Consider the following 24,043-nt stretch of genomic DNA (forward strand, 5'->3'; position numbering starts at 1 on the left):
AAACACATTGAATCCAGACCCACTACTGCAATCATAGCTCCTTACTTTTGGCATACCCAATCATATTAACTAGATAAAGGCTTGTATGTATCCTCAGATCCTTGTCCCAGAAAAGTATTAGCAGTGCTTCCTACTGGCCCAGCAGTAGGCATGACTGCTTGGTGTAACCAGTTAAATGATGTGTCCTGTAACAGTAAGCTTTGTAATGGAGTCACAACTCCATCTCTTTCCCTTGGAGATGGTGCTTTGCCATTGTCTGTTGAGTTTCAGCTTTGTATAACGTGGCTGACCAGGGTCTGAAAATTGCCCCAATACCATTTTGGGTTAAAACCGCCCCCTGCTGCCCCAGTATTGAGTAGGTTTACAAAACATGCTGTCTTCTGCATAATTCAGCTAACAATGTTCTGTGAACCTAGTCACTGCTTGCTGTAAGCATGATTAAATAAGTAATAGCATTCCATTTGAAAACCTGGCAGGCCACGTTGACAACAGTCCTTGTGCTCAAGTGCCTTATCCTAATCTGCAACCTGAATTCTGAGGTTCTCATTGCTTATAGGAGAGTCAGTCCAGATCTTACTCAGGTCAGCTTTTCATTCAAAAACATTATTTAGAAAATAATGCTTCAACCCCATAAAGCATGACTAATCAAAATGAAACATCCATTTAAAAAAACAGGTTTAATAACAGATTAAGAATCATCAGGCATCTCCATTCGGTTTTCAAATAAAAATAAAAAAGGGCAGAAGTATTGGTAGGAACTAAGTTTGATATAGTTTTCTTTCATTTAGGTTATTTACAGCATTTTAAAAAAAAATACAACCTTTATATACATACAAACACAATAAGAAGTAAAATTGAGTCAATTTGTTTCAAACAATTTTGCAAAGCTTTCTTTTAACATAAAATAAAAGTTAAATTATTAGATCTGCGTTGGTCCCGCTCCGTAGCTTTGTGCTTTAAAGAATGGGGGACAGTGAACAATTTCCTAGATCGTTAAATACCGTTTTCACGTAGAAAAAAAAAGGCCCCTTCCCATTTTTGCCCTCTGTTCAAGGAACAATTCCTTCAGGAACCTGTTCAGTTTTCCCCAATCTACTCTTTGGACCGCCACTGAAGCAAATGCAGGGGCAAAGCAACACTACATTTTGCAGTAAAGAACCAACAATCGTCCTGGAGAAGCCACAGTTGTAAAAATAAGACAAATCGCACAGTGAAATACAACAGTCTTACCCATCGGCCTGGAGAAAAATTTTTCCTCCGTCCATCTAGCTCTACTTAGTAGTGTTTATTCCCTAAATAATGCCACTGTCATCTTCTCTTTCGTTCTAAGGCTAAGTAAACAGAGGCACTGATTTTATTCAAAGAAATATTCCAATTCTGTTGATGCAGCCAGCAACACCGAAGCAAAACAGCATTTGACACCACATGCTAGAAGCACAACCCACTTGGCACTCCCTAGAATAGTATTTCTCAAGCTTAGCAATTTGAAGATGTATGGATTGCAACTCCCAGAATTCCCCAGCCACTATGCTGGGAGTTGCAGTCCACACATCTTAAAGTTGCCAAGGTTGAGGAACACTGCTCTAGAAGGATTGGACTACAACTCCCAGAACACCTAACCAGCTTGGCCAATAGCTAGGAGGAATGGGAATGCTAACACAAGGCTTTCAGAGAACCCCAGATTGGAGACGGCTGTCTTCCAGCATAACTTGCACCAATCAACCACTCAAGAATCCTAGGGGGACCTAAGGAGAAAGAAATGCTGTAGAGTACTATAGATTAAACAAGGCTGTACATTAAGGCACATTGTGGTAATGCCAATCTGCTCCAGAATGGGGCAGAAAAAGAAATAATCCACCCATACAAACACACACACATCCGTGAACACATACACACACCATCATTTTCTATAGATCTCTCTACATCTATCCCATTCTAATGAGGTAAAAAGGTGCAGAGGGACTGAATTAAAAGTGCAGCGTCTCAAGTATATCTGTACCGTATCAATGTCTGTCCTAAGATGGACTTCCAGGCACCCTCCAGATGACTGGGCATTGCAATTCTCAGCCAGCCTATTCTGGTGCCCAACATATCTGGGACCACTAAGTAGGGAAAAGGCTACTAAAAACTGGAGAAAACTGGATTTTGTGAATGCACTTGTAACCTTGAGCAACCATGCCAAGGGTCTGCAGATCTCAGAATGTCTTCCAAGAGGCTCAGGAGAACAAGCCTGAAGGATATCTGGAACACGCAGCATTTTACAAGAGCCAAGAGGTGCTTTCAAGAGATTACGTCTTGTTGAAGAGATGGTTCAGGCAGTTAAGATCCCACTTAGACAGAAGGTGCTGGCTTTTTGAAAGTCAAGCAAGCAAGGTATGTAAGATCCAACACACCTACTTTGACTTCTCCTCTCATTCCCACTCCATCAACCACATTCCACTCTTGATGGAAAGGATCATGCTTTTGATTGTCGGAAAAGTCCATGATCAACTGTTCTTTATGAAAAGAATTTTTGGAAAAGGCAAGAAGGCCACACTCCCAAATATTTCAACTGGACTTTTACAGTCAGGCATAGAAGAGCAAAAGGCTATTTCCTGATTGTAGATTTTATCCTCAAAGGCATCTTGGAGGTTTACAGATAACCTGATAATCAACAGAACTGCAGAAACTTGCCTCTGCCTGCAAGGAAAGCTACAGTCAGAATGTTTATCCCAGTGGCTCAAAGGGATAGTAATGTGATAAAAAAAATCAAGGATCTAAATTTAAGTGATGCTAATATGTGAGATGTAAAGACTAGGGGAAAGAAGAAGAGAAAAAGGGGAAAATTCAGAGGGGGAAATTTTCCCTACTTGCCCCCTCCTGTCTTTCTTCCCCGGGTCTCTGCATCTCTGATTAGTATATTATACAAAGGAAGTGAAGTCAGAGATGGGAAGTATTCCCTTAAAAAACAGCTTCTACACTGCAGATCAAGTATGACCTTCAGTGTTCACCTTGTCAACACAACAAGGCTGTATTTTATAGACAATTCTGCACAGATATTGTGAAGTTCACTCGGGGGAGGGGGGGGAAGAAGTCATGTTATCAAATAACCACCGCTGGCTATGAGCAGAAGACAGCTTTTGATATATCTCTTTGCTCCCATCTAGTGGTCATCCAGCTTTTGCAGCCCCAATATTGTAGCCCTAAAGCAATCCACACAGTTATATTGGAAATTGCCATAATCCACTTCCCTGTAAGAGTTCCAGATAATCGCATGCTGGGATAGCAAACATAGTAAGTTTACTCTTAACAAGGAATTTAGGGGGAAAAGTTATAGGCACTAGGATAATCACAGATGGGATTGTGTTGGACACAACAAGGAAAAGAGTGGCACATCAAGCCCAGACACTGCAATCAGTTTTTCAAACAGGCAGCTTAGTCTACCTTCCTCCCCTGCCATCTGTTTGGGACTTGGGAAAAGAGAAGCCACTGCAATCCTATCTCAAACTTGTTCCAAACTTCCTTTGTACACCTGTGCAGATGTGCTGTAGAGCTCCAGGCCAGTCAAGAATGGGTTCGTGTTCAAATGAAGACACTGTGGTAGTCTCAGGAGACAGAAGCATGGAAAGTAGCAGTTGTAGGGCTCTCAAAGGGACAACTGTCCATGTATAATTAATCCATACTGGTCATTTGCGATCAAGCCAACCTTCCCCACCCAGTCCCAGGAAAACAAAAACAAAACAAGAGCAGGAACGATTACACAGGGCTCCCTTCACATCATGCGGGAAAGTCTTCTTCAAAGGTCAGGTTGACAAACCTGGGTAAGGGGGCAGATGTGTGAACAATCCTGGTTGCTGAAACCACCTACACCCCTGATTTTTCTTTGATCCATTTTCGTAGCTTGGTGACCCGGGTGTAGACTCCTGGCTTGTCCCGGCGAGCGCAACCATCTCCCCAGCTGACTACACCAGCCAAGAACATCCTATTGTTAGCTTCCACACTGACAAGTGGTCCTCCAGAATCTCCCTAAAAAGAAATGGGGCAGCAGTTAATGAAGAAACAGATCTCTGGTACTCCTTTCCTTCATTTCATACTTCAGGGAACTTTTCTCTCCTAAGGAATTACCAGGATTTGGATCGATACTTCTACAGGCTGGGCCTTCTTAGAGGGAGATAAAGAGGAGGAGCAGAATGATGCAGAAATTGGCCAAGCACAACCTACACACTATGCTCAGTGGCTGCTTTGTTGCCAAGTACCTACAATGACGGTGAAGGAGCTGGTAGCCCTCCAGATGTTGCTAAACAACTCTCAGTTTCTGCCATCTTTAGTTAGACTGGCTGGAGCTGCTCGTTAATTGTCATACAGCAACATCTAAAGGGCTTGAAGTTCCTCACCTCTCAGTCAGAGATTGCGAAGTTACCCACCTGGCAAGCATCAATTCCTCCGGTCAGGATTCCTACACACATCATGCGTGGAGTCATTTGATTTGCCAGCAGTGAGTCACACATGGTCTGATTGATCACCCGGATTTCTGCCTTCTGCAAAATTCTGGCCCCAACGCCTGCCAAAAATCACAAAGGTTTGTGTGAGACTCAGGGAAGCCTAATCACAGCAGGGGGGTGGCAGGGGAGCCCTTAAGAATAGACTGGTGAGATTTGCAGCACTTGAAAAGGGAGTATGAGAAATATATACATTTCTATCAAAGACTCTGCAGAAATCCCTACCTTGCAAGGAATTAAACAATTTGGCTAATCTCTAAACCAATCCAAGTGCCATTTTCCCAAAACAATCCTTCAAAAATATGGTATTTGGCCACTCTTTCCTTGGGAAGGTGTTATATGTCCCTGTCTTTCAGAAGCTTAAGTGACTTACATAGGATCTCTGTTTTAACTTCACAAGAACAGCCCAGAGGTAGCTGGGTTGAAAGAATGATTGGCCTAATCCAACATCTTAACCACTGCACTGTGTTGCCTTAGCCAAGAGGTCTTTAATTGACCACTTTTTGCTTGACAGATGCCCTTCAACTCCACGTATAAACTGAGAGATGCTTCTGGCTTGGATTTAAAAATCTAAGCAGCTAAACTTTGAGATGTATGTCTATTGAGAGAAAATTTTCAGAGAAATCCTGGTCAATTTTTCTAGCAATTCTAGTCCTATGCCTAACTGTGGCTGCCTGGACTTCCATGAGAATACAGAAATAGAGACAACAGAATTGTGTCTGTGAGGGCAAAATGTATTGAGGGAACTGGCTTTCATAAACCAGAAGGTGCCATCTAACAGGGCTTAACATTTAAACAAGCTTACAGATCACCAGCTCAGAATCAGAATGCCAATTCCTCTGCTGACATTTCTGATGCCCAGTATTCCTTCTGAAAGCCCAAGACTGCATAAATCAAAAAGTATACCACCCTTCTACCCCAGAAGCAATAATCCTAAAAATCTGTTCTACCAAGTTGGCTGCATTATGCTCTATTAGTAACTACGAAGCTGCCCAAGGAATATTCTTGAACTCATTCCCACAGATCTCAAAAGTGATCTAAACTTTTGAGACACTACCAAGGACTCTAGGCCTTTGGGGAAACAATATTGTATGTGAAAAGAAATGGGGGGGGGGCAGGCAATATTTTGCAACCTGTACCAATGGCACAGGGCTGATTATCTTCTGGTGTTTTGCCACCATCCAAACATTTCAGAGGGAGTCATCTGCGTGCCTATCCATCTACTTTTGTCCAAAACTAGCTGCAGATTGAAGCTGTCCTCCTATCTTTCCCCAAGGAGACCCCTCCTCTTTCCATTCCTTGACTCACCATTTTCTTGAGTAGCTCCCCATCCAGTCACCCAGATGGCTTTTCCAGCAGGGAATTCATGGGAGGCATCAGGCAAGCAGATGGGAATGATTTGTTTGGAGAAAGAGACTGGCCTGGACAGCTCCATCACAGCAATGTCGTAGTCGTAAGTGAAGTCATTGAAGAATGGGTGGGTGATGATTTGCTTGATAGTCCGTTTCTCAACTTTGCTGTTTGACCTGTCCTCCTGATCATGAAGACCCAGGAAGGCAGTCCACAGCGTGGGATCGTTATATCTGCGGGCAGAGCAAAGTATCTTGTTTCACAAGAGTGAAATCAGCAAGAACGTTTTTTTAATAGAATCTTTGAAAGCATGGGGCTTGGATAGCACATGGATCTTGAGATCTTGAGAAATTCAGCAAGGGTTGGATGATTATCTTATCTTATTATCTTATCTAGCTCATGTCTGACTCTGGTAAGAAGGCCAGTATTTTCTTCCACTTCTTCACACAGATTTGCTGCAGCACCACAGCCCTCTGTTCATGAAGCCTTTCCCAATGGAAAGAAACAAAGCAGGAGAGCAGTTGGTTCAAAATACCAATCCAGTCTAAAATGCTAATTGGACAATATCTTTCCTATGCTTAGCTCTTTTAATGGTTCCTCAGAAGATTTTCACCAAGCACTCTTCAGGCATTCAGGAAATCATGGACATATACTAGAGACAATCATGTGATGCTCACCCTTCTTACAGTGTCCTTCACATAGAAAGGGTAACTGTCTCAAATGGAGCACTTCCTTTATTTGTGGAGTATCTCTATGCGATGCAAGGCCTGGTTTTCCAGTAACCTTACTCACATGTAGAACATCCACAGGCAGAACAGGGGAAGTGCATTCACCTCCATAATCTTGAAAACAAGACTATACAGTCACTGATTTCTTGTGCACCTGAAATGAATTAGTGTCTTTCAGTAATTTGTACAAGAGTTTTATAAAAAATAGGTAGGCATTTATAATCCTCCATTCCACAAAGGATTATGGTTTAGGGCTCAGCTGATTTTTTAAGGAAAAGCTCCTAAGTCTGTGGCAGAGGAGAACCTGGAACCAGGATCTTCCTTATTCCCTCTTCAGCATGGCCACTCATGTGACTACAAAGTTAAAAGAGAAACATCCAGGAACAGGCAAGCACAAAGATTGGTCTACAGGAAGCTAGAGATTATTATTTGATTTAATATACTGTATGTTACCTTTAAGGACCCTCCAACCCTCTCCAAAAGGGCCATGTAAAAATAATAATAAAGTAATCTAAACTCTTTTTTAACTTCTGAAGCTTGAACGAAAACCTCTACCAACCTGATGAAGTTCTTTTCAAGAAAGCAATGGGCAGCCGTGACCAGCCACTTGTCCGATATCAAGGAAGCCCCACAGACATGACCCTCATTCTTGACATGCAGACTAATCTGCCAAGGCCATTCGCCCACATCAGAGGCCTGTCCACCAACAATCCGGGACTGCTTGCTATAGGCACGGATGCCACAATCTACAAGGAACAAGTTTCACACACACACCCAAAAAGGCTTGAGTAAATTTGTCTCCTCAATTCAGAGACATGCATTGCCATCAGTCAAGAAATGAAACAAGACTTTCCCACAATCCTTTGAGGGGGAAAACACTTCCCAATATTCTGTCCCCCTCTTAACATCGTTGCAAGAACTAAGCTCCATTTTCACCCATTCTTTTCTGCATTAAGGGCAGTGAAAAATATTTGGAAGATGTTGGGATGGAAGTAAACCCCCCAATCTCCCCAAAAGTGAGCCAATTTTCCACATAATGGCAAAATAAGTACCTCTGGCTAATGATGACCTCCTGCACATCAACACTGCTCCCAACATCCCCAAAGCAGATCTAGAGTAATGTTATAACATCCCTAGTCACATTCTCTCTGGTCTCCAGGTAAGACAGGAAAAGCAAACATGGCCAGACCAAAGAAGGTTGCCCTACTTACTCAATCTAAAATCACCAATTGCAAACCAAAAAAAGTTTTTTTAAATCACTATAGCAGATGGTTTCTAAGTTTCCAGGCATTTCACCGCATGCTAGCTTAATTTTCCAAGATTGCTGCATTCATGAAGTTGTGCATTTCTCAGCTTATCAGCCTCCCCATATTGGTATAACTGGAACTCACTGCAATTCTCTTCATCTGAATTGTCATTACAGTCTGCCTCTCCATCACATTCTGGATTCCTCTTGCTCACACACAGATTGTTGCGGCATTTGTATGTATATTCTTGACAGGAAACGGAGGCAGCTTGAAGTAAAGCAGAGAGAAAGAAACTTAGCCCCAGAAGAGGATGACACCAGGCTAGTGGGGGGACATTTGTGTTTGGGCAGGGAGGGTGGGGAGTGACCCCAGGCCTTGGAGGCAAACTGGAGTGTGGAAGTATCTGAATTTTTTCCATAACATTGCAACTCCACAGAGAACCTGGCTACTTCCTTTCTAGGAAGTAGAACAGACTGTTTTTCTGAATGCCATCTCTCTTGTGGGAAAGGGCGTCTGCTGCTGTAAGAGTAATTTTTTAAGAAAAATTATATGCTACCTTTCAGAACATATGTTTTTGTCAGATGGCTTATAAGCATCTCATAAATCATCCTTGAAAATTCCAAAGAAAAACAATAGCTTCAAACACAAACTATGCCAGAACCCTATTATTACAAGTCATTAAAAAAATTACCCAGTATGGAGTTGAAACTAAAGCTACAGAAATGAGGTTAATTAAGGGCTCTATTGCAGCATAGCAGAGCTCATACGAAAAGGTCTGAAAGAATAAAAATGTCTTTGCTTGGTTCTGAAACAATGATCAATATACCCATGGTGTTGAGAAGCTTCAGAGAAAAAGAAGAGGTGATGTTCATGTGACATAAGTGACCTATGATACGCTAGCCTAGGAGAAACACTCAGTTACAATGTCCTGGTCAAACTGAGAAAGGCCAGTTTTGAGGAACTCTGAGTCCTGCAAAAATGGTCACTTCCTATTTTTATTTTATTTTCTAACATCTTGAAAGAAAAGTGATGGCCCAATGATCAGGGTTGGTGCCTTCACAGCGTGGAAGGAGGCTTGTTCACCTTTATTCCCTCTGCCAATGTCCCACTTCTGGTGGTGGGGAAATTAGGAAGAAACAAAGTTCCTAAAGAAACCCCATTACTGCTAGGACTTCATCTTTATATCCAGTAGCAGGAAAAGAAGGTTAGACGGAAAATAGCTGAGCAGCTCTGTTAGGGGTTAAAACACCTTCTTAACCCAGTTCTGAATGGGTTTAACTGTTTGCACAATGGGCTAACACCCCCCCTTCATCCAGGGAGAACAGTGGTATGAACACAGGTGGTGGGCAGCAGTCCTCCCATCTTTACTGCTTCCTGACCACAGTGGACAAGACAGCCTCTGCCTCCACTGCTCACAAATCACAATTTTTGCGGCAGGCCCACGAGTTTACCCCTCCTCTTGCCAGAGTTTATAACTACTGTACAACCTTTACCGGAGCCACAGGCCCCCTCATCGCTGCCGTCTTCACAGTCAGTTTTTCCGTCGCATTTCTGCTGCTCTGGGATACATTTGCCGTTATTGCACTTGAAGCTACCAGCAGAACATTCTGAGGAATGGAAGGAGAAATTGCAAGTTACCATCGCTAGATAAGAAGCCATTCCCACCAGCCACCAACGCAGCAGGTTTGCTTCAAAACTAGAACTGTTTTGCAAGGCCCCAACCAAGGCCCATCACGCCCAGACTCTGGGTTCAATCATTGTGCTAAGACAAAGCAGAGTTTGTTGTCAGCCCTTCAAGTTAGATCAGATTAGGAATCCAATGCCATGTAGGTCAATATTAGTTTGATTGTAAAGCTACAGTAACAGAATCTGGCAAGTCTGAATGTGCTTCTCCGCTCCCTCCCTTTATCTTCATGAGAACTAGGAAGGGACTTGTCTGAGACATTTTCTTAGGTTACGTTCCTGCCCCAGACTCAGTCCTCTTTTATCTGACCACTGCCATGCCAGTGGCTCTTTCTCCCGTTCCTCAAGGCCACTCCCTCTTCCCTCTACACCTGGGTGCTTCGGGCTCCCTAGATTGTGTAAACCCAGTTCATGATTTAACATACTGCGCCAAACATCAAACTGTGGTTTAGTTAAGAAACCCTGGCTAGACAAACTAAGAGGTCTTGCCAGGTGTGAACTCAGTTGTTCATGCACTAGATTTCTCCACCTCACAAAAATTACTCACGGCACTGCAGCTCATCACTGTTGTCCCCACAGTCATTCACAGTATCGCACAGCCAGTATTTTGGCTTGCACCAACCAGTATGGCATCTGAATTGATTCTCAGTACAATCTGAGGAAAAAGACCAGCAATGCAATTATGGAAGTGCCACCAACAGCATGAACATTGTGGGCAATGCAGCCCACTGAAAAAGTGAATATGCCTTGCACTCATCATCCACACCACTGAACAGAGCTAAAGAGGAGAACTCACTGCAGTTTTTCTCATCACTGGCATCTGGGCAGTCAAACCACCCATCACAGCGCCTGTTTTTGCTTATACAACGGCCACTTTTACAGGTGAAATTCCCTGGGCAAGCTACAAGTCAATAAAGAGGAGGGGAGATGGGGAACAGAGAGCGGGAGAGAAAAGAGATAAATTTGTTAGTGTTGTAAATAGGTAAGAGCATCATAGTCATCCCACTTGCCTTTCTGAATGGAACAGCTGCAATTTTGCTCTGCGGAAAGTCTGTTTTCCATGGCATTTCACTTTGAAACTCCCAAGGCCACCCTTGGAGAAACTCTCTTAAAAGCTATCTCCAGAAATTATTCTATGTGAACACAGTATATAATGAAAAGCCCTAATATTAGGACAAGCATGGACATAATCTAATCTATGCCTTCAGAGGGCATCTTAGGTACCCAAATGGAATAATTAAGGAACGTGTCAATATCGTATCTGACTGTATAGGCTTAGGGATTTTTAGTGCAGAAATTTAACATTCTTGCTTGTAAGTCCATGTCAAACTGCCAAACTTTACAGCTTTTTACCTCTCCTTCTTCTCGGAGAGATTCTAGATCTGGTTTCATTTATTATGGAATAAATCACGTTTATCTGGTCTAGAACCTGGAGCTACAAATCATACTAATATGATTAAAGCCATCTTGTAACTGATTAGATTATTTGTCTACTTCATCTATCTACTAAAAATGGCAAAGACTTCCCTAGGGTCTCAGTGATAGAATTTGTACTTGGGGGTGAAACGGAGATCTTATGCAAATAATGGGCCTCACCATTCAACTTTGGATCAGTCCTTGGGCAGTGCCTAAGTATGAGTGGAGGAAAAAGACAGGAAACTAAATGCTAAAATTCAGTTTACTAACTGTCATTCCAAATTTCAATGTATTATATCAATATCACTGGATGCTTCAACATTCTTCTAACACAGTTCTCCCACATTCTCCATAGGACACTTCATATCAGGCAAGGACTTTCATCTCTCCCATAGATGACTTTTGTTCTCTACCTAACTGTTTCAATCTTTCCTAACAGAGAAGGTGCCACAACCCACCACCTACTTCCCTGAAAAATATCACATTTTGCATCTCCACTTACGGTCATTGGAGTCATAGGACAAGTACTCAGCCGAAAAGCCACTGTCCACATGCGATTCATCCGAATGGAAATGAACTGTAATTTTGCTGGTATTACTCATTACCACAAATCCCTTGCCTGGCTGACAATACCTAAAGGGACCACAGGAAGATCAAAATCAACAGGTCATTCATTCATTCATTCATTCATTCATTCATTCATTCATTCATTCATAAACAGATACATAAACACACACACACACGCACACACACAGAGTAAAATGACACGGTCTTCTCATTCTCATTCTCCCCTTTCAGCTATGCAAAATACAAAGCTATTCAGATCATCTGACAGTAATGTAGAAGGAAACTTTTTTTGTATTAGTGGGGACCTTTTATTTATGACATTTCTATTCTAAAAGATGGCAAGGAAACATCTTAAAGGCAGTCAGTGGCTAAGACAGTTGTCTCTTGCCACAACAGATACACAAGAACTGGTAATACAAGTTTAAGAATCCATGGCTCTTACCTGATACCGTTGATTTCCACATAATCTTTGGTGCAGGAATTGGGTGGGACACCAGGTTCCTCAAGGTAGAATGCATTAAAACGTAATTTTACATTTTTGCCCCTAGGCACCTGAGAATGAGATTTGGAGGTGGGGGGAGTGGGGGGGAGAGAGAAAAGAGGAAATAAACATTGATATCACTCCCCAGCTAGTTGCCTTTTCCAACATTTTCTTAAAGTACTTTGGCAACTGGGAACATTTTAAATAATCATGTTGCCAAACTGAACATATAAAGAGTTCCACTAGTCTAGGTCACCCCTGCATCCTATTTCTCATAATGGACAACCATGTGCCTCTATGAAATTGAGCACCCAATGTTTCTGTGTGAGAAGAGGTATACTAAGTTTAATTCATGCAATCATTACATTGCACTACAGACTCAATATAGGACAGTAGTTAAGGGGTTGGGCAAGATGGTTGGGGTCAACTAAGGGCTCACTGGATGACTTTGAGCTGGTCACTCTAAACCTACATCGCTCCAAGGGACAGTTGTTATAGGAATAACATTAGGAGATACCATCATATGAGCTATATTAAGCTTCAAAAGAAAGGGTGGGGCATAAATGCAGTAAATAAATAAAAATGTTGAATGTGAATCCACACACACACAGAACTTAGTTGGGGTCGCATGCTGCATTAAATCATGGTTTAGTTTAGCCATGTTTGTTGCATAAGCCAGTTTGGAACAGTTCACACATTATATTAAACCCAAACCAAACAAACCACATTACAGTTTAGTGCAACATGAGTGAACCCTGCCAATGCCTCCCTTGCCTTGTTATCATGGATATTTTAAGAAAGCAAAATAAAGTCAACCTGAGGACTAGAAGTGCACTTATTAAAATAGTAATGATAAAAAAGAAAGCTTAGTTGTCTACCACACCATCCATTGTTGACTCTCTTGACAAGATTTTCTGTTTTCAGACTTTAAATATACATCATAGAGAAGCCCTTTCAACTCTTAACTCCTTGATAATTAGCCAGATGATCTGCAGGTTAGAAATTCTCTCCCCTGGTCTATGCTGTAGGCCCCAGAATGAAAAACAGAGCTGGTATTCTGGAATTCTTACCTCTATATTCCATACACAATCCAAATTTGGAGGATAGTGGGCTGGGTAATAAGGAGTGGTAAAGTTCCCCGATATGCCCTTCAAAACTCCACCACAAGCTACAATAGGAAAAAAAAAAGGGGGGGGGAGAAAATCTTGTGAACCTTATTTTTGGCCGGAAAAGAGGTATTTGTGCAGAACAGCCATTAAATAAGATTATGTCAATGGTTACCGATCGTTACTAGCCTGACTCAAAAGCATGGATATAACCCAGGAGACCAATTATGGTTACCTGTACACATCTGTCCATCAGCTCAGCCCAGTGCAATTTCAGCCCACCTCTCATTAGGAAGTATTATTAGAGTATCTGGAAGCAGGGGGGTGGGGGGTGGGGGGTGGGGGTAGGGGTCCTATTTATCACCAAATCTCCTGAGTGAGGAAGAAACCAGTGCCCATGATGCCTTATTATCCTCAAGATTTTCTTCCTCTCTAGCCAATTCATTTTTCACTCGTCTTTCTCTTCTGCTAGACTGAATCCTTTATTTAATTAGAAGTGGACAACAATTTTCTTCATCAATGGCTTAATAGTGAGTAGGATGATGGGGAACGCCTGCTATTGTTAGAAGGAAGTGAGGAGAAAGTGTAGCCAGAGTCAAAAGTGGCTAAGATCATCCTCTTTTCCTATACCTCTGGCCTGTATCTTTCTCATGTTTTCTTCCCTTTCTCTTAAGTAGAAAGCTATCAGGAAAAGGAGCGATAGCTTTGAATTCTTTGTCAGGCCGCATCTTGCCTACCCGTGATCTCCTTCCATCACCCCAGAACAGAAAGAATGCTGAAGTTCTTCTTACATGTCATCTTCGGCATCTGGAAGAATTCTGCCTTGAACCCAGGATACCTTTCCGTAGCATCTGTAACTAGCATCACCAGCAGAACGTTTTGAGAGGAGATGAAAGTTAGGTTGTATGAAAAATCAAAGCTCCCACACAGCCTGGGAAGAAGGATGATGAATAGCATGGATGGGAGGGAAGGAGGAAAGAAGGATCAGTGACTAAGCGATCCATATTTGGAAATCCCCTTCCCCACCAGAGCAGGATATCAGTAATAGTACAACCCAGAAGAGGCCATAAAAATTGAAGCCGAGCCTCTCTCAGGCTCCTGGCAATTATGCCCCCAGCAGCCCATCCATGTTCTTCCCACGAGAGCATACCATGTTCTGGCCAATGTACTTACTTCACCAAGGAGCGCTCTTCCACTGGGCTCAACGAGTTATACACCTTCACAAAGTCCCCCCCTTGCTTGCACGGCTCCACGTCAAATGTGGTGAAGGTCAGGCTAATGACAGAGTTGGCATCGGCTCTCAGTGCCCAGAAGCAGCGCATATTGGATGGGTAAGGGCTGTCTGGAAATCCTGGTGTGGTAAAGCTGGTCACTACCCCTTCTTTTGCATGCAAGGCGTACCTGCAGGTGTCTAGCCAGGTGAGAGGAACAACACCAGAAAAAGAGAAAGGTCTCAGGAGAATGATTCGGTAAAGGAGTTCCAATGGGCAAATTAAACTGGAAAGATCCAAAAGATGTAGGTGATGGACAATAACTCCATAATTCCAGATGAAGACTGTTTTATTTCACGCCTCATTTTTTTTTTTAAAGTGTCAAATAGCTTTAGAACTTGAAATGTTCTTCTATTGTTCTCTTTGTTACCAAGACTATTTCCTACTTATCACTTTACGGTTGCAACACTTCATCTTGTTAGTTGGGTCATTTTCTATTTGGAATTTTTTATACGATCAAATAGTTTTTCAACGATTTTAATGAATTTGTACACCTCCCGAAGAACTGCAATTACCGAGTAGTTATAACAAGCAACAAAGGTACGTGGGCTCTAAGTGACTTTTTAAGGCCCACCTAGGCAAAATTTCAAAATAACACTGGCGTCCCTTTGCTTGTTGGGTGAGGAGCTGTATATTTCTGTGAGTGATTAAAATGCCGTGTTTAACACATATGGCTGTCAAATCTTGACATCAGTTTAAGGAACAAAGACCTGGCAAAGGGAAGGGCGTACACATACTCCTAACTGTTGAGAGCACAGAGGCATTTGTCTTGTTTGTGAAGAACCAGGGCAGAAAATGGAAAGAAAAAAAACAAACTACCTGGGATATTAACATTGCGCTCTTTGTTGAACAACAGGTAGCCCAGAAGTCTACATCCTGATCAAAAAGCCGACATGACAGAGTTGACTTTTCCCCCTTCCTTTGCTTCCTCCTGATGTCTCCTTGCCCCCACTCCCCCAATTCAATTCTACTGAGAAACTCCTTACAATTTTGTCTGGAGCAGTCAAATGTGTTTTGATAGGACAACAAATTCTCAGCTAGGCATCTAAGCAAAGGCAGATTTCATTTGCAACCCCGGGTGTTAACTCTTCATCTGAAGGAGACCAACCCCCCCCACACACACAATCCCCCCTCCTCCTTTGGGTTCTCCAAGGGACTCTATATAGCATATTATAGTGCATTATAACATTTAATATCATATCACATTTAGGTGCCCCTCCAAATGAAGTGCCAAATCATACCAAAGGCCACCATTAGAGTTACGGAACGCAGTTTTGGTTCAGGCTACATGGAAGGAACATGCAACATTTAAGAGAAAGACAACGGCTCCTTCAACTAGTTTCAGTTTTCTTGGTCACAATGCAGAAGAGGTCTGCTACTGTGTTCTTCCAAGATGTTTTTGAACTACCCAAACTAGCCAAGAGTTTCCCAGTGGTCTCCCATCCAAGTTAACTAACTGGGTCTGATGCTGCTTCAGTTTTTCAGTGTCAGCCTGCCAGCTGTACGCTACCACCTGGCTGGGCACAGCACTGAAAGGAGCAAAGCACAGTCTGCACAACACCCTGTAATGTCGGTAATTTGACCTTTTTTTTTAATGCTAAGGATAGAGGAACAAATTAATGTAAATACGTTGGAAAACACCGTTTCAGAAGCAGAAGAAAAGAGAAAAATCATACATGGAAGTTTGAAACCTGTCTGAAAGTCCTTCGTCAGCCACGGGGGTGGGCGGTTTTAATGAACATTATTTGCTTCCAATATGTGTCCAGTTTCAAGAAAATCTTTTAAGTTAAAAATTCCATCTTCTTCCTTTTGCAACCACATCAGTTTTGGTTTTAGCCATGATGCTTTTGTTTTGTAATAACTTTTTGAATGCTTGTCTACTCAGGAGTATGTCCAACTGAGGTCAAGAGCCTTTCTCCCACATAAACGGTGATAGGATTACAGTTTCGGTACTATTTTTTCCTCCAGACATCAATATTCCAATCAACCCCCAACCAAACAACAATAGCCAATTATTCAAAGATCTCATAATTCATTATTACTGCAATTAAAAACAACAACACAACAAAAATCAAATTTTACTTACTGTCTTGTGTTGCTTTCATTGCATCCAGATCAGAAGCTACAAGTTAAAAACACAAAACTTTTATAATGAGGAATTTAATTTTCCATCTTCAGTGTAGGACAATCTCAGACAGCCTGAATTCACAGAAGGAAAACTATCAACATAATTGTTTTGGGAGAAATCCAACCCAAAGCTTTTCATAGAAGTGAATCATCGAGATTGGGCTAGATGCAATCAATGTCATGATTGTGAACTTCCCTAAAAATCATCCAAGGTTGCTTTCCATTAACAGACATTAATATCTTTAATAGACATTGGAAAGAACCATCTAGCAATATTCTTATAGCACCTTCACGGTTTGCTAAAGCCTTTGTGTAGAATGGATAGACAGAAACCCACCCAAGTTACATATAACCTCAAGACGCCCATTTTTCTCCAATCCTCTCCTGATAAGTCAGTACCACATCACTGGATGTGGTCATTTCAATATAAACAGAGGAAGGGAAGCATAAGAGAAGAAATAATTCAAATTTCTTCTCATGGTCTGTACATCAGTTCTGCCCCTTTCTCCACTCAATGCTGCTATCATATAAAATTTAAAGAAAGCAAGCTTTAGTGCTTCTTTGAAAATATAACACCTTACATTTAGAGTCTATGTTTCGACTTTGAGAAACTAAGATTCCTAGCATTGATTTAATTTGTTACGGCCTACAACTCCGGTTAGTGATTTATAACTGTATTAACCAGGCATTCTTAGCGTAAAGCTTCATAGCGGCATTTAGTTTTTCCTTTAAAAAATGATGTAACACACTTCACAATTCTATAAGTAACTAAAGATATATTGAAAAATTGTAATCGCCATGACATTTTAGAACCATGTTTACTGATCTAGATTTTACTAACTCTTTTGATCTTTGTATATGTCTTTCATCTTTCATGGATTATAGTCTTTTTTAAAATGTTGAATTAAAAAAATAATGAAATGTTGAAGCCCTGACAGGTACAAATAACTAAGAGTGAATGAGCAGGTGTAAAATATTTTGAAGCCTGAGACAAATTTGTATCTTGGTTGTGTGCAAAAGTCATTATTATGGGATGGAACGTTCTGGGGAATGCAAGGATGTTCCAGGTTTGTTTGTGGGTTTCGTCTGGACCATGCCAGGCTGGTTGTTCTGAGGTTGCTATAGAAAGAACGATGATTTTGTACCTCTTACTTCAAAATGTCTGCAATAAGACCTCTGCTGCACAAGAAATTACAAATTACACTGGGGGACAGTTAGCAGGTCATGTTGCACATATAGCTGTGTGCTTTAGCATCTTGTGCTAATCCTAACCATCATTTTGCAACCCGAGGCAGCTGCCTCTTCCTTCCTCATGATAGGGCTGCCCCTAAAGACTGATCATTACAAATCTCTCATTTATAATGACTTTTCTGAGCATTTCCCACCCACTCAGGCCCAGCTATACTTATGCAAAACAAAAACTGGCTGAGTTTCAGTGCTCCAGATTGCTGAGACATTAGAAGTAGGACCCTATGATTTATTCTGCTGCTTTCTGCTAATGTTGCCTTGTTAAACATTTTCTTTTATTTGACATACCCCAAAGTTCAGTCTTCCTTGGTGTCTACTGCATATACTCCACCAAGCTAGACAGATGCTAGATAGATGGGGGTGGGGGGGAGCAAAAAAAAGAGACTTACGATAAGCAACAAGAGAGTCAACTCGAAACCCTGGATTTCGGGCTTTTTGCATTCCCGCTTTATTTGAAATTTTGAAATTTGCCATGGCCTTATCAAGAGCATCCACCTTGTATTTAGGAACACTGAACTCTGATGAGAAGTAAGCAATAATACTGCCCTCACTGTGTAAAGGGAAAAAAAGACAGATAGGTTAGAATCTAGCTCAAACAATTAGGGTTGCAAAAAGCAAGATGCCCATAGTAAAAAAAAATCTACTACGATCAATGGCTTCAGGTCTGAGTGTCTAAAATAATGTTTTTCAACCTTGGCAACTTGAAGATGTGTGGACTTCAAGTTGCCAAGGTTGAAAAACACTGTTCTAAAACATGCTAGACAGGTAGCAGAAGGCATTTTGCAAAATTTGTAGTAAGCAATCTTGTTTAAAGAATTCCTACACTTTTCAGCTCTACGCTGATCAACCCATATTGGAGTTTAAACTGATTCAGAGCAGCACAAATCAGTTTACAATCACCCAGCTTTAGAAAACGTGTTTTCTCCGTACCTCCACAAAATGAGTTTGTACTGTTTTACAGGCTGGGCAGGCTCTGTTGGTCAACCCAAACTATAAGGATACGTAAAAAAGTCATTTTACCAATACCCCAAACTTTCTGAAAGAGGTTTCACGCGCTACACACCTGAATGCTTTTACCTCCGTCTCTTTGTGGAAGGGACCAACATCCAAATTATTTGCATAGATGTCTAAGAGCTAAAGATAAAAAATTAGCTGTGTTCAGAACAAGCATAAGAATGGATACATTTCTATCAAATTCAGCTTAAAAATCAGCCTAACTATTCCAGCAATGCTAATTTTTCTCACCCCCCATATTATTATTTGCTGATGTCTTACTTATTCGGCTGTTGGGGTTCTACTTCTGTGCTTTATTACAAGATCCTCAACCCCTGTGTTAATAGTCTTTGTTTTAACTATGATTTACTGAACAAGTGATGGGATTGGACTATATTCATCCAGAATGCTAAAACAGTTTATAAATCGGAATGGCTGGATTCGTGCAACATGCCAAGCCAAAATCCAATAAACGACATTATGGATTAGTGCCATGTGTGAACCCTACCAGGTAACTAGAGTAGCTTGTCTGTCGCAGTGCAAATGCCTGAAGATGAAGGAGACCCAGCTTTAAAGTGCTGGATCAAGGTGGAACTAAACCACCATTTGAACAAAAAGGGGCTGAGGTCAGGCAGTTTTAGATCAACAAGGATGATTGCTAACAAAACCTCTCACTGCTTCAGACCCTGGAGAACTATTGCAATACAGGTAGTCCTCCCTGAATGACCTCTTGTTCAGTGATCATTTGAAATTACGATGGCATTGAACGAGGGGTACTTACGACGGGTCCTCCTAGGTACGGCCGTCACAGTGTCCCCACGGTCATGTGATTGTAATTCAGGTGCTCAGCAACCAGCTCACAATTATGATGTCACAGCATCCCAGGGTCACAAAATCTCCAGTTGTGACCTTCACTTCTGGCTTCAGACAACCAAACTCAATAGTGTAGCTGACAGGAGGTTGCAAATGGTGATCATGTGACCGCAGGATGCTGCGACCATGCGGGATTTGCTTAATGATGGCAACTGGGACTGCTGGAATAGCCATCATAAGTTGGTGCAGTGATGTGACATTGTGCCTTACAACTGCGTCACTCAGCGACATAGTTCCCAGTCCCAATTACCATTGGCAAGCAAGTTCTACCTATAACACTGAGCGAGACATCAGCAGAAGACATCCATTCAGCAGGATTGCTGAGCTCGGCCTTCCATAAATATGCTGGGCCTGTAACTCCCAGAATTCCAAAGACCATGCAGCTAGGGCTTCTGGGAGTTATAATAGCAATACATTTGGAGTCAAGAGGCGGTGGGAAGCTGCTTTAATCTAACCCATGATATCTAACACAGAGAACCTGTTGCTGCTGCTGGTTGTGTAGCTTTCAGGTTCTTACCGTTCTTTTTGCATCCCTAGCCAGTGCAGCAAATTCAGGAGAGCTGGAATTCTCATAGGCATCAATGAACCGAGTACCTATCAATCTCATGAGGCCATTGTATGGCTTCTGCACAAGGGCACTCCTGTCTAAAAGAAGCCAGTGGAGGACAGAGTTCAGAATAAGTAAAAATGTTAGACGTAATACTTTTTACTACCAGCCCAGAAATGCCTGGAACAAACAGGTACCCATTAATTTAGTTGGGGAAGTTTTCTCCTACAAGAAGTTTAATTTTTCTAGAATCCAGAAAAGCTTTATTTCTTGCAAACCATGAACACAACACATGCTCTGGTTATCAAGAAAATGAACACTTCCTTATCTAGGAAGCTCTAAAGTCAGATTTTAAGATGTGATAAAACATATTCATGATATTATTATGTAGGTTTTCAGGCAGTCTCAATTGAAATAGTTGAGTTACTCCATGCAGCAATTCTTACCCCACTAACCATCTTCCAAGTGGCAGAAAACACCTCCCATGGCCATACCTGTATAAATTTGGACATATAACCTGTGGCCACAAGGCTGTATCCCTACAAGCCCCAGGAATAGCCTTAGAGTCCCTTTGGAAATTGTTGCCATAGTTTTTAACCTGGGGGGGGGGTATGTATGAATTTCACATAATTAACTTAAATTGAATTTAAAAATAAATTAAATTCCACCTTGATTGTTGTTTTCGCCTCTCCATTAAAAAAAATATTTTAGTAGATGAACTCTAATACAAGGAGTCCTCAACTTATGACCACATTGGGACCAGAATTTCCATCACTCACTTAATGCAGTCATTAAGTGAGTTGCACCTGATTTTGCAACCTTTTTTGCTGCGGTCGTTAAGCGAATCCGGCTTCCCCCATTGACTTTGCTTGTCGGAAGCCCCCCAAGAAGGTCGCAAATGGCCATCACATGACCCTGGGATGCTGCAACCATCATAAATACATGCCATTAGCCAAGCACCCGAAGCCTGATCATGTGATCACAGGGACACCACAATGTGGTGATTGTTAAGTGCGAAGACTGGTCATAAGTCACTTTTTTCAGCGCCATTGTAACTTTGAACAGTTGTTAAACAAATGGTCATAAGTCAAGGACTACCTGTATAGTATATCTGGTATACAGTATATTTGGAATGTGATTTCTGGGGGTGTGGGGAGAGCTATGGAATCAATCAGAAGAAGCAGATGAAATGACTTAAGTGGCCCTCAATGTTCAGTGTGAAAGTTTGGGTTTGGGAAGCAGGTGGAGTGAAAGGGGAAAAAGCATCACTGGGAAGTTTTTGGTAGCATTTCTTGCTCTAAGGTTGCTTTTTCTGCTCTGTGTTTTGTATCTTCAATTTTCTAGAAATATGTTAATATGTATTTATCTGGTAAATTTATATAGCCTCCCATCTCACATATGGGACTCTGGACGGCAAACAAAGTTAAAAAAGAACAGTACAACAAACAATAAAAAAAACATAACAGAAAGCATTAAAAGCAGTAAAACCATTAAAACCATAAAACTTAATTTGCAGGAGGGCACAGTCAGTTTCCCTAACAATATAACCACCTTAAAGACTCCCTACCCCCATAATAATATAAACCAGACTGAAGAGGGTCAGAGCATTTACTTAAATAAAATGAGACTGTATCTTTATTTAAGGTCCCATTCAACGCTTAAAATAAAACCACCTTGATATTAATAAAAAGAGACAGGTGTTCAATTAAATTGATTTTAGATTTCAGTAAATCTGCAGTGCTACTTGCCATCGGTCATAAGCATCTGAAGCAGCTTCTCCGGGTCATAAGCATTGGGCTGGTATCACCTAATGAGCTAAGACTATAATTTCCAGAGTTTCCAGCCCTGTGGCTTCTTGGATATTGCAAATGAAACCCATCTAGAAAACAGTTCAAAAGTCTAGCCTTTTACTGGGTAAATTAAATATATTCACTAAGACTAGAAGTTCAGCAGTTCTGTTGTACACGTGAATAAACTCAGGGATCTCAGAGGATGCAGATTTATTTAAATGTAAAGCTGGTTGAATCAGTCATAGGCTATTAACTAATACATTAGTTTTTCTGCTTTAACACATTATAATTCATACCCTATTTTTAGTTTGGAGTGCAAACTCAGCCTTTCACAACTTACATATGAAGTGCCAAACCAGCAGCCCAACCAATAGAGAAAGGAGCAGGCAGGTGGATACAATGATGACCACCACCACCCAACGTTTTGGACCACGCTTCTCAAGCTTCTTGGTGTTCATGGTGGGAAGGAACTCCACCCCTTCCTCAAGGCCATTCATGTCCTAGAGTAAGACAGATATAGATTATCAGGATGCGTGCTAACCACATCCATAAACATCACATACATGTTTTCTCACCCAGATGTCGTCAGCAGGGTCAACATCAGAATCTTCTCCCCAACACACATTGCAAGATACCTTTCTGCTTGAAGTGACATCAGTTCAAAATGATATCTGAATATTTCTTCAAATTGTCCTCAATGCAAACCTCATCTTACTCAGCTCTTTTCTCCAGTCTCTGAGTCAATTTCTCAGAATCTGTTGCCTGAGACAATTCCTCCATTCTGCCTTGGGTTAGGACTGGCCCTGCTTACAAAGCTTTGCTAGATCACACTAACAAGGCAATCTTTCCCATCCCCATTCAAGTGAGGGAAGACTTAGCCCTACTATCCCTAATGCAACCTAAAATATGCAGGGCGTACTACAAGTTCCATCAGTCACAGCAAGTAGAGGCATCAGGTGTGAATGATGGCCTAGGAAGACACCATGCTGGAAAAGACTGATCTAGTCCAACATTTGGGTCCCCTGATTGTTGAGGCTCACAAAGGAAAAAAAATAATCCAAGCTTGATTCAACAGGTTCAATGCTTGAATTATTCTCTCTTACTCTCCCCTCCCTACTCTGAGTCTCTCTTACTTCTAATTGGCTTTTGCTCTGCTGGCTTTTGCTGGCTCAAAATTTTTTTTTTTTTTTGCTTTAAGCTCTTGTGCTTAATTAACTTGTATTTAGATGCTCTGCACCACACTGCAAGTCACCTTGCAGTCACAGACAGACATATAGATTCAAACCATTTCTTTCTCTTCACCCCACAGAGTGATATGTGATCCTCCCACATATTCACTGAAATGCTCAAGGGGAGAAGGATCGCCCCTAATGATGACTGGTCAAGAGGCACCTGCCGGTCCCAAGCCCATCCACCTGCCCCATCTCAGAACCACCCACAAAAATCTTCCTCCTAATTCAGGACATTGGCTCAAATAACCACTTGCCGGCAGCCATCTCAACTATAGTAACCATCAACCATTCTCTCAGCAACAGTACAGATGCAAAGGTTATCTCAATATTTGATTCTAACCCAGAGTACAGGGAAACATGACTGCCACTGAACAACAGCTTCTTCTTGTTGACATGTTCTAAAAGTGCAGGACCAAATAAAACCCTATGGATTACTGGAAGTGCTAAAGAGAGATGCTGGAATAACAGTTGACATACACATGCAGGAAAATATTACATATTTCCGGTCTAAACCTAACTCCCCTATCAAAAAGGCATAGCCCTGTAGTACTGTATCTGGGGGAAGATGAAAAGCACAGGGTGCGAACAACAGCCAGCCATGTTAGGTAGAGCAGCAGGATTCAAACTGGAGACTCCCTGATCAGGAGAGTTTCTTCACCAATTACCATCAGTCTGAAAAGACTGCAATCCAACTGCTAACCAGAAATTGAAAAGGGAGAAATTCCTTAAACCCCTTTGGCCAACCTTTTCCAATCTCATAACCTCTGTATGTGTTGGACTACAAATACCATCATGTGTGTTGGGAAATGCTGTTCTAGTACATAGAAACTCTGAACAAACAGCATCAGAAGAACATGTACACTCATTCTCAGAAACTGCAGGGATATTTGAGTATTGCTCGCACAC

At 41.6% G+C, this 24,043-nt stretch overlaps 1 protein-coding gene across 2 annotated transcripts in view; it reads right to left on the reverse strand.

Moving 5' to 3' along the window:
- Positions 1-664: 664 nt before the first annotated feature.
- The window catches only part of ST14 (ST14 transmembrane serine protease matriptase), a 36,858-nt gene continuing 13,479 nt past the window's right edge, over positions 665-24,043 (reverse strand). Inside the window, exons 2-19 of one of the 2 annotated variants that reach the window (XM_007435620.4) lie at positions 22,246-22,405; positions 20,086-20,213; positions 18,766-18,836; positions 18,092-18,252; positions 16,414-16,449; positions 14,230-14,467; positions 13,848-13,987; positions 13,021-13,118; positions 11,912-12,021; positions 11,405-11,535; positions 10,283-10,387; positions 10,034-10,141; positions 9,297-9,410; positions 7,948-8,070; positions 7,116-7,302; positions 5,787-6,061; positions 4,404-4,540; positions 665-4,005 (exon numbers count right to left, since the gene is read on the reverse strand). In XM_007435620.4, the coding sequence (XP_007435682.1) occupies positions 3,844-4,005; positions 4,404-4,540; positions 5,787-6,061; positions 7,116-7,302; positions 7,948-8,070; positions 9,297-9,410; positions 10,034-10,141; positions 10,283-10,387; positions 11,405-11,535; positions 11,912-12,021; positions 13,021-13,118; positions 13,848-13,987; positions 14,230-14,467; positions 16,414-16,449; positions 18,092-18,252; positions 18,766-18,836; positions 20,086-20,213; positions 22,246-22,405 (2,484 nt within the window). In that variant the 3' untranslated portion in view covers positions 665-3,843. Of the gene's footprint in view, positions 4,006-4,403; positions 4,541-5,786; positions 6,062-7,115; positions 7,303-7,947; positions 8,071-9,290; positions 9,411-10,033; positions 10,142-10,282; positions 10,388-11,404; positions 11,536-11,911; positions 12,022-13,020; positions 13,119-13,847; positions 13,988-14,229; positions 14,468-16,413; positions 16,450-18,091; positions 18,253-18,765; positions 18,837-20,085; positions 20,214-22,245; positions 22,406-24,043 lie in introns of both variants that reach the window. The other variant, XM_007435619.4, reaches the window with a different exon arrangement.

This window comes from Python bivittatus, unplaced genomic scaffold (assembly GCF_059951505.1).
Source record: "Python bivittatus isolate LINGU-HERP-01145 unplaced genomic scaffold, Pbiv_v1 ctg000320_np1212, whole genome shotgun sequence".
In the NCBI taxonomy this organism is placed as follows: Eukaryota; Metazoa; Chordata; class Lepidosauria; order Squamata; family Pythonidae; genus Python; species Python bivittatus.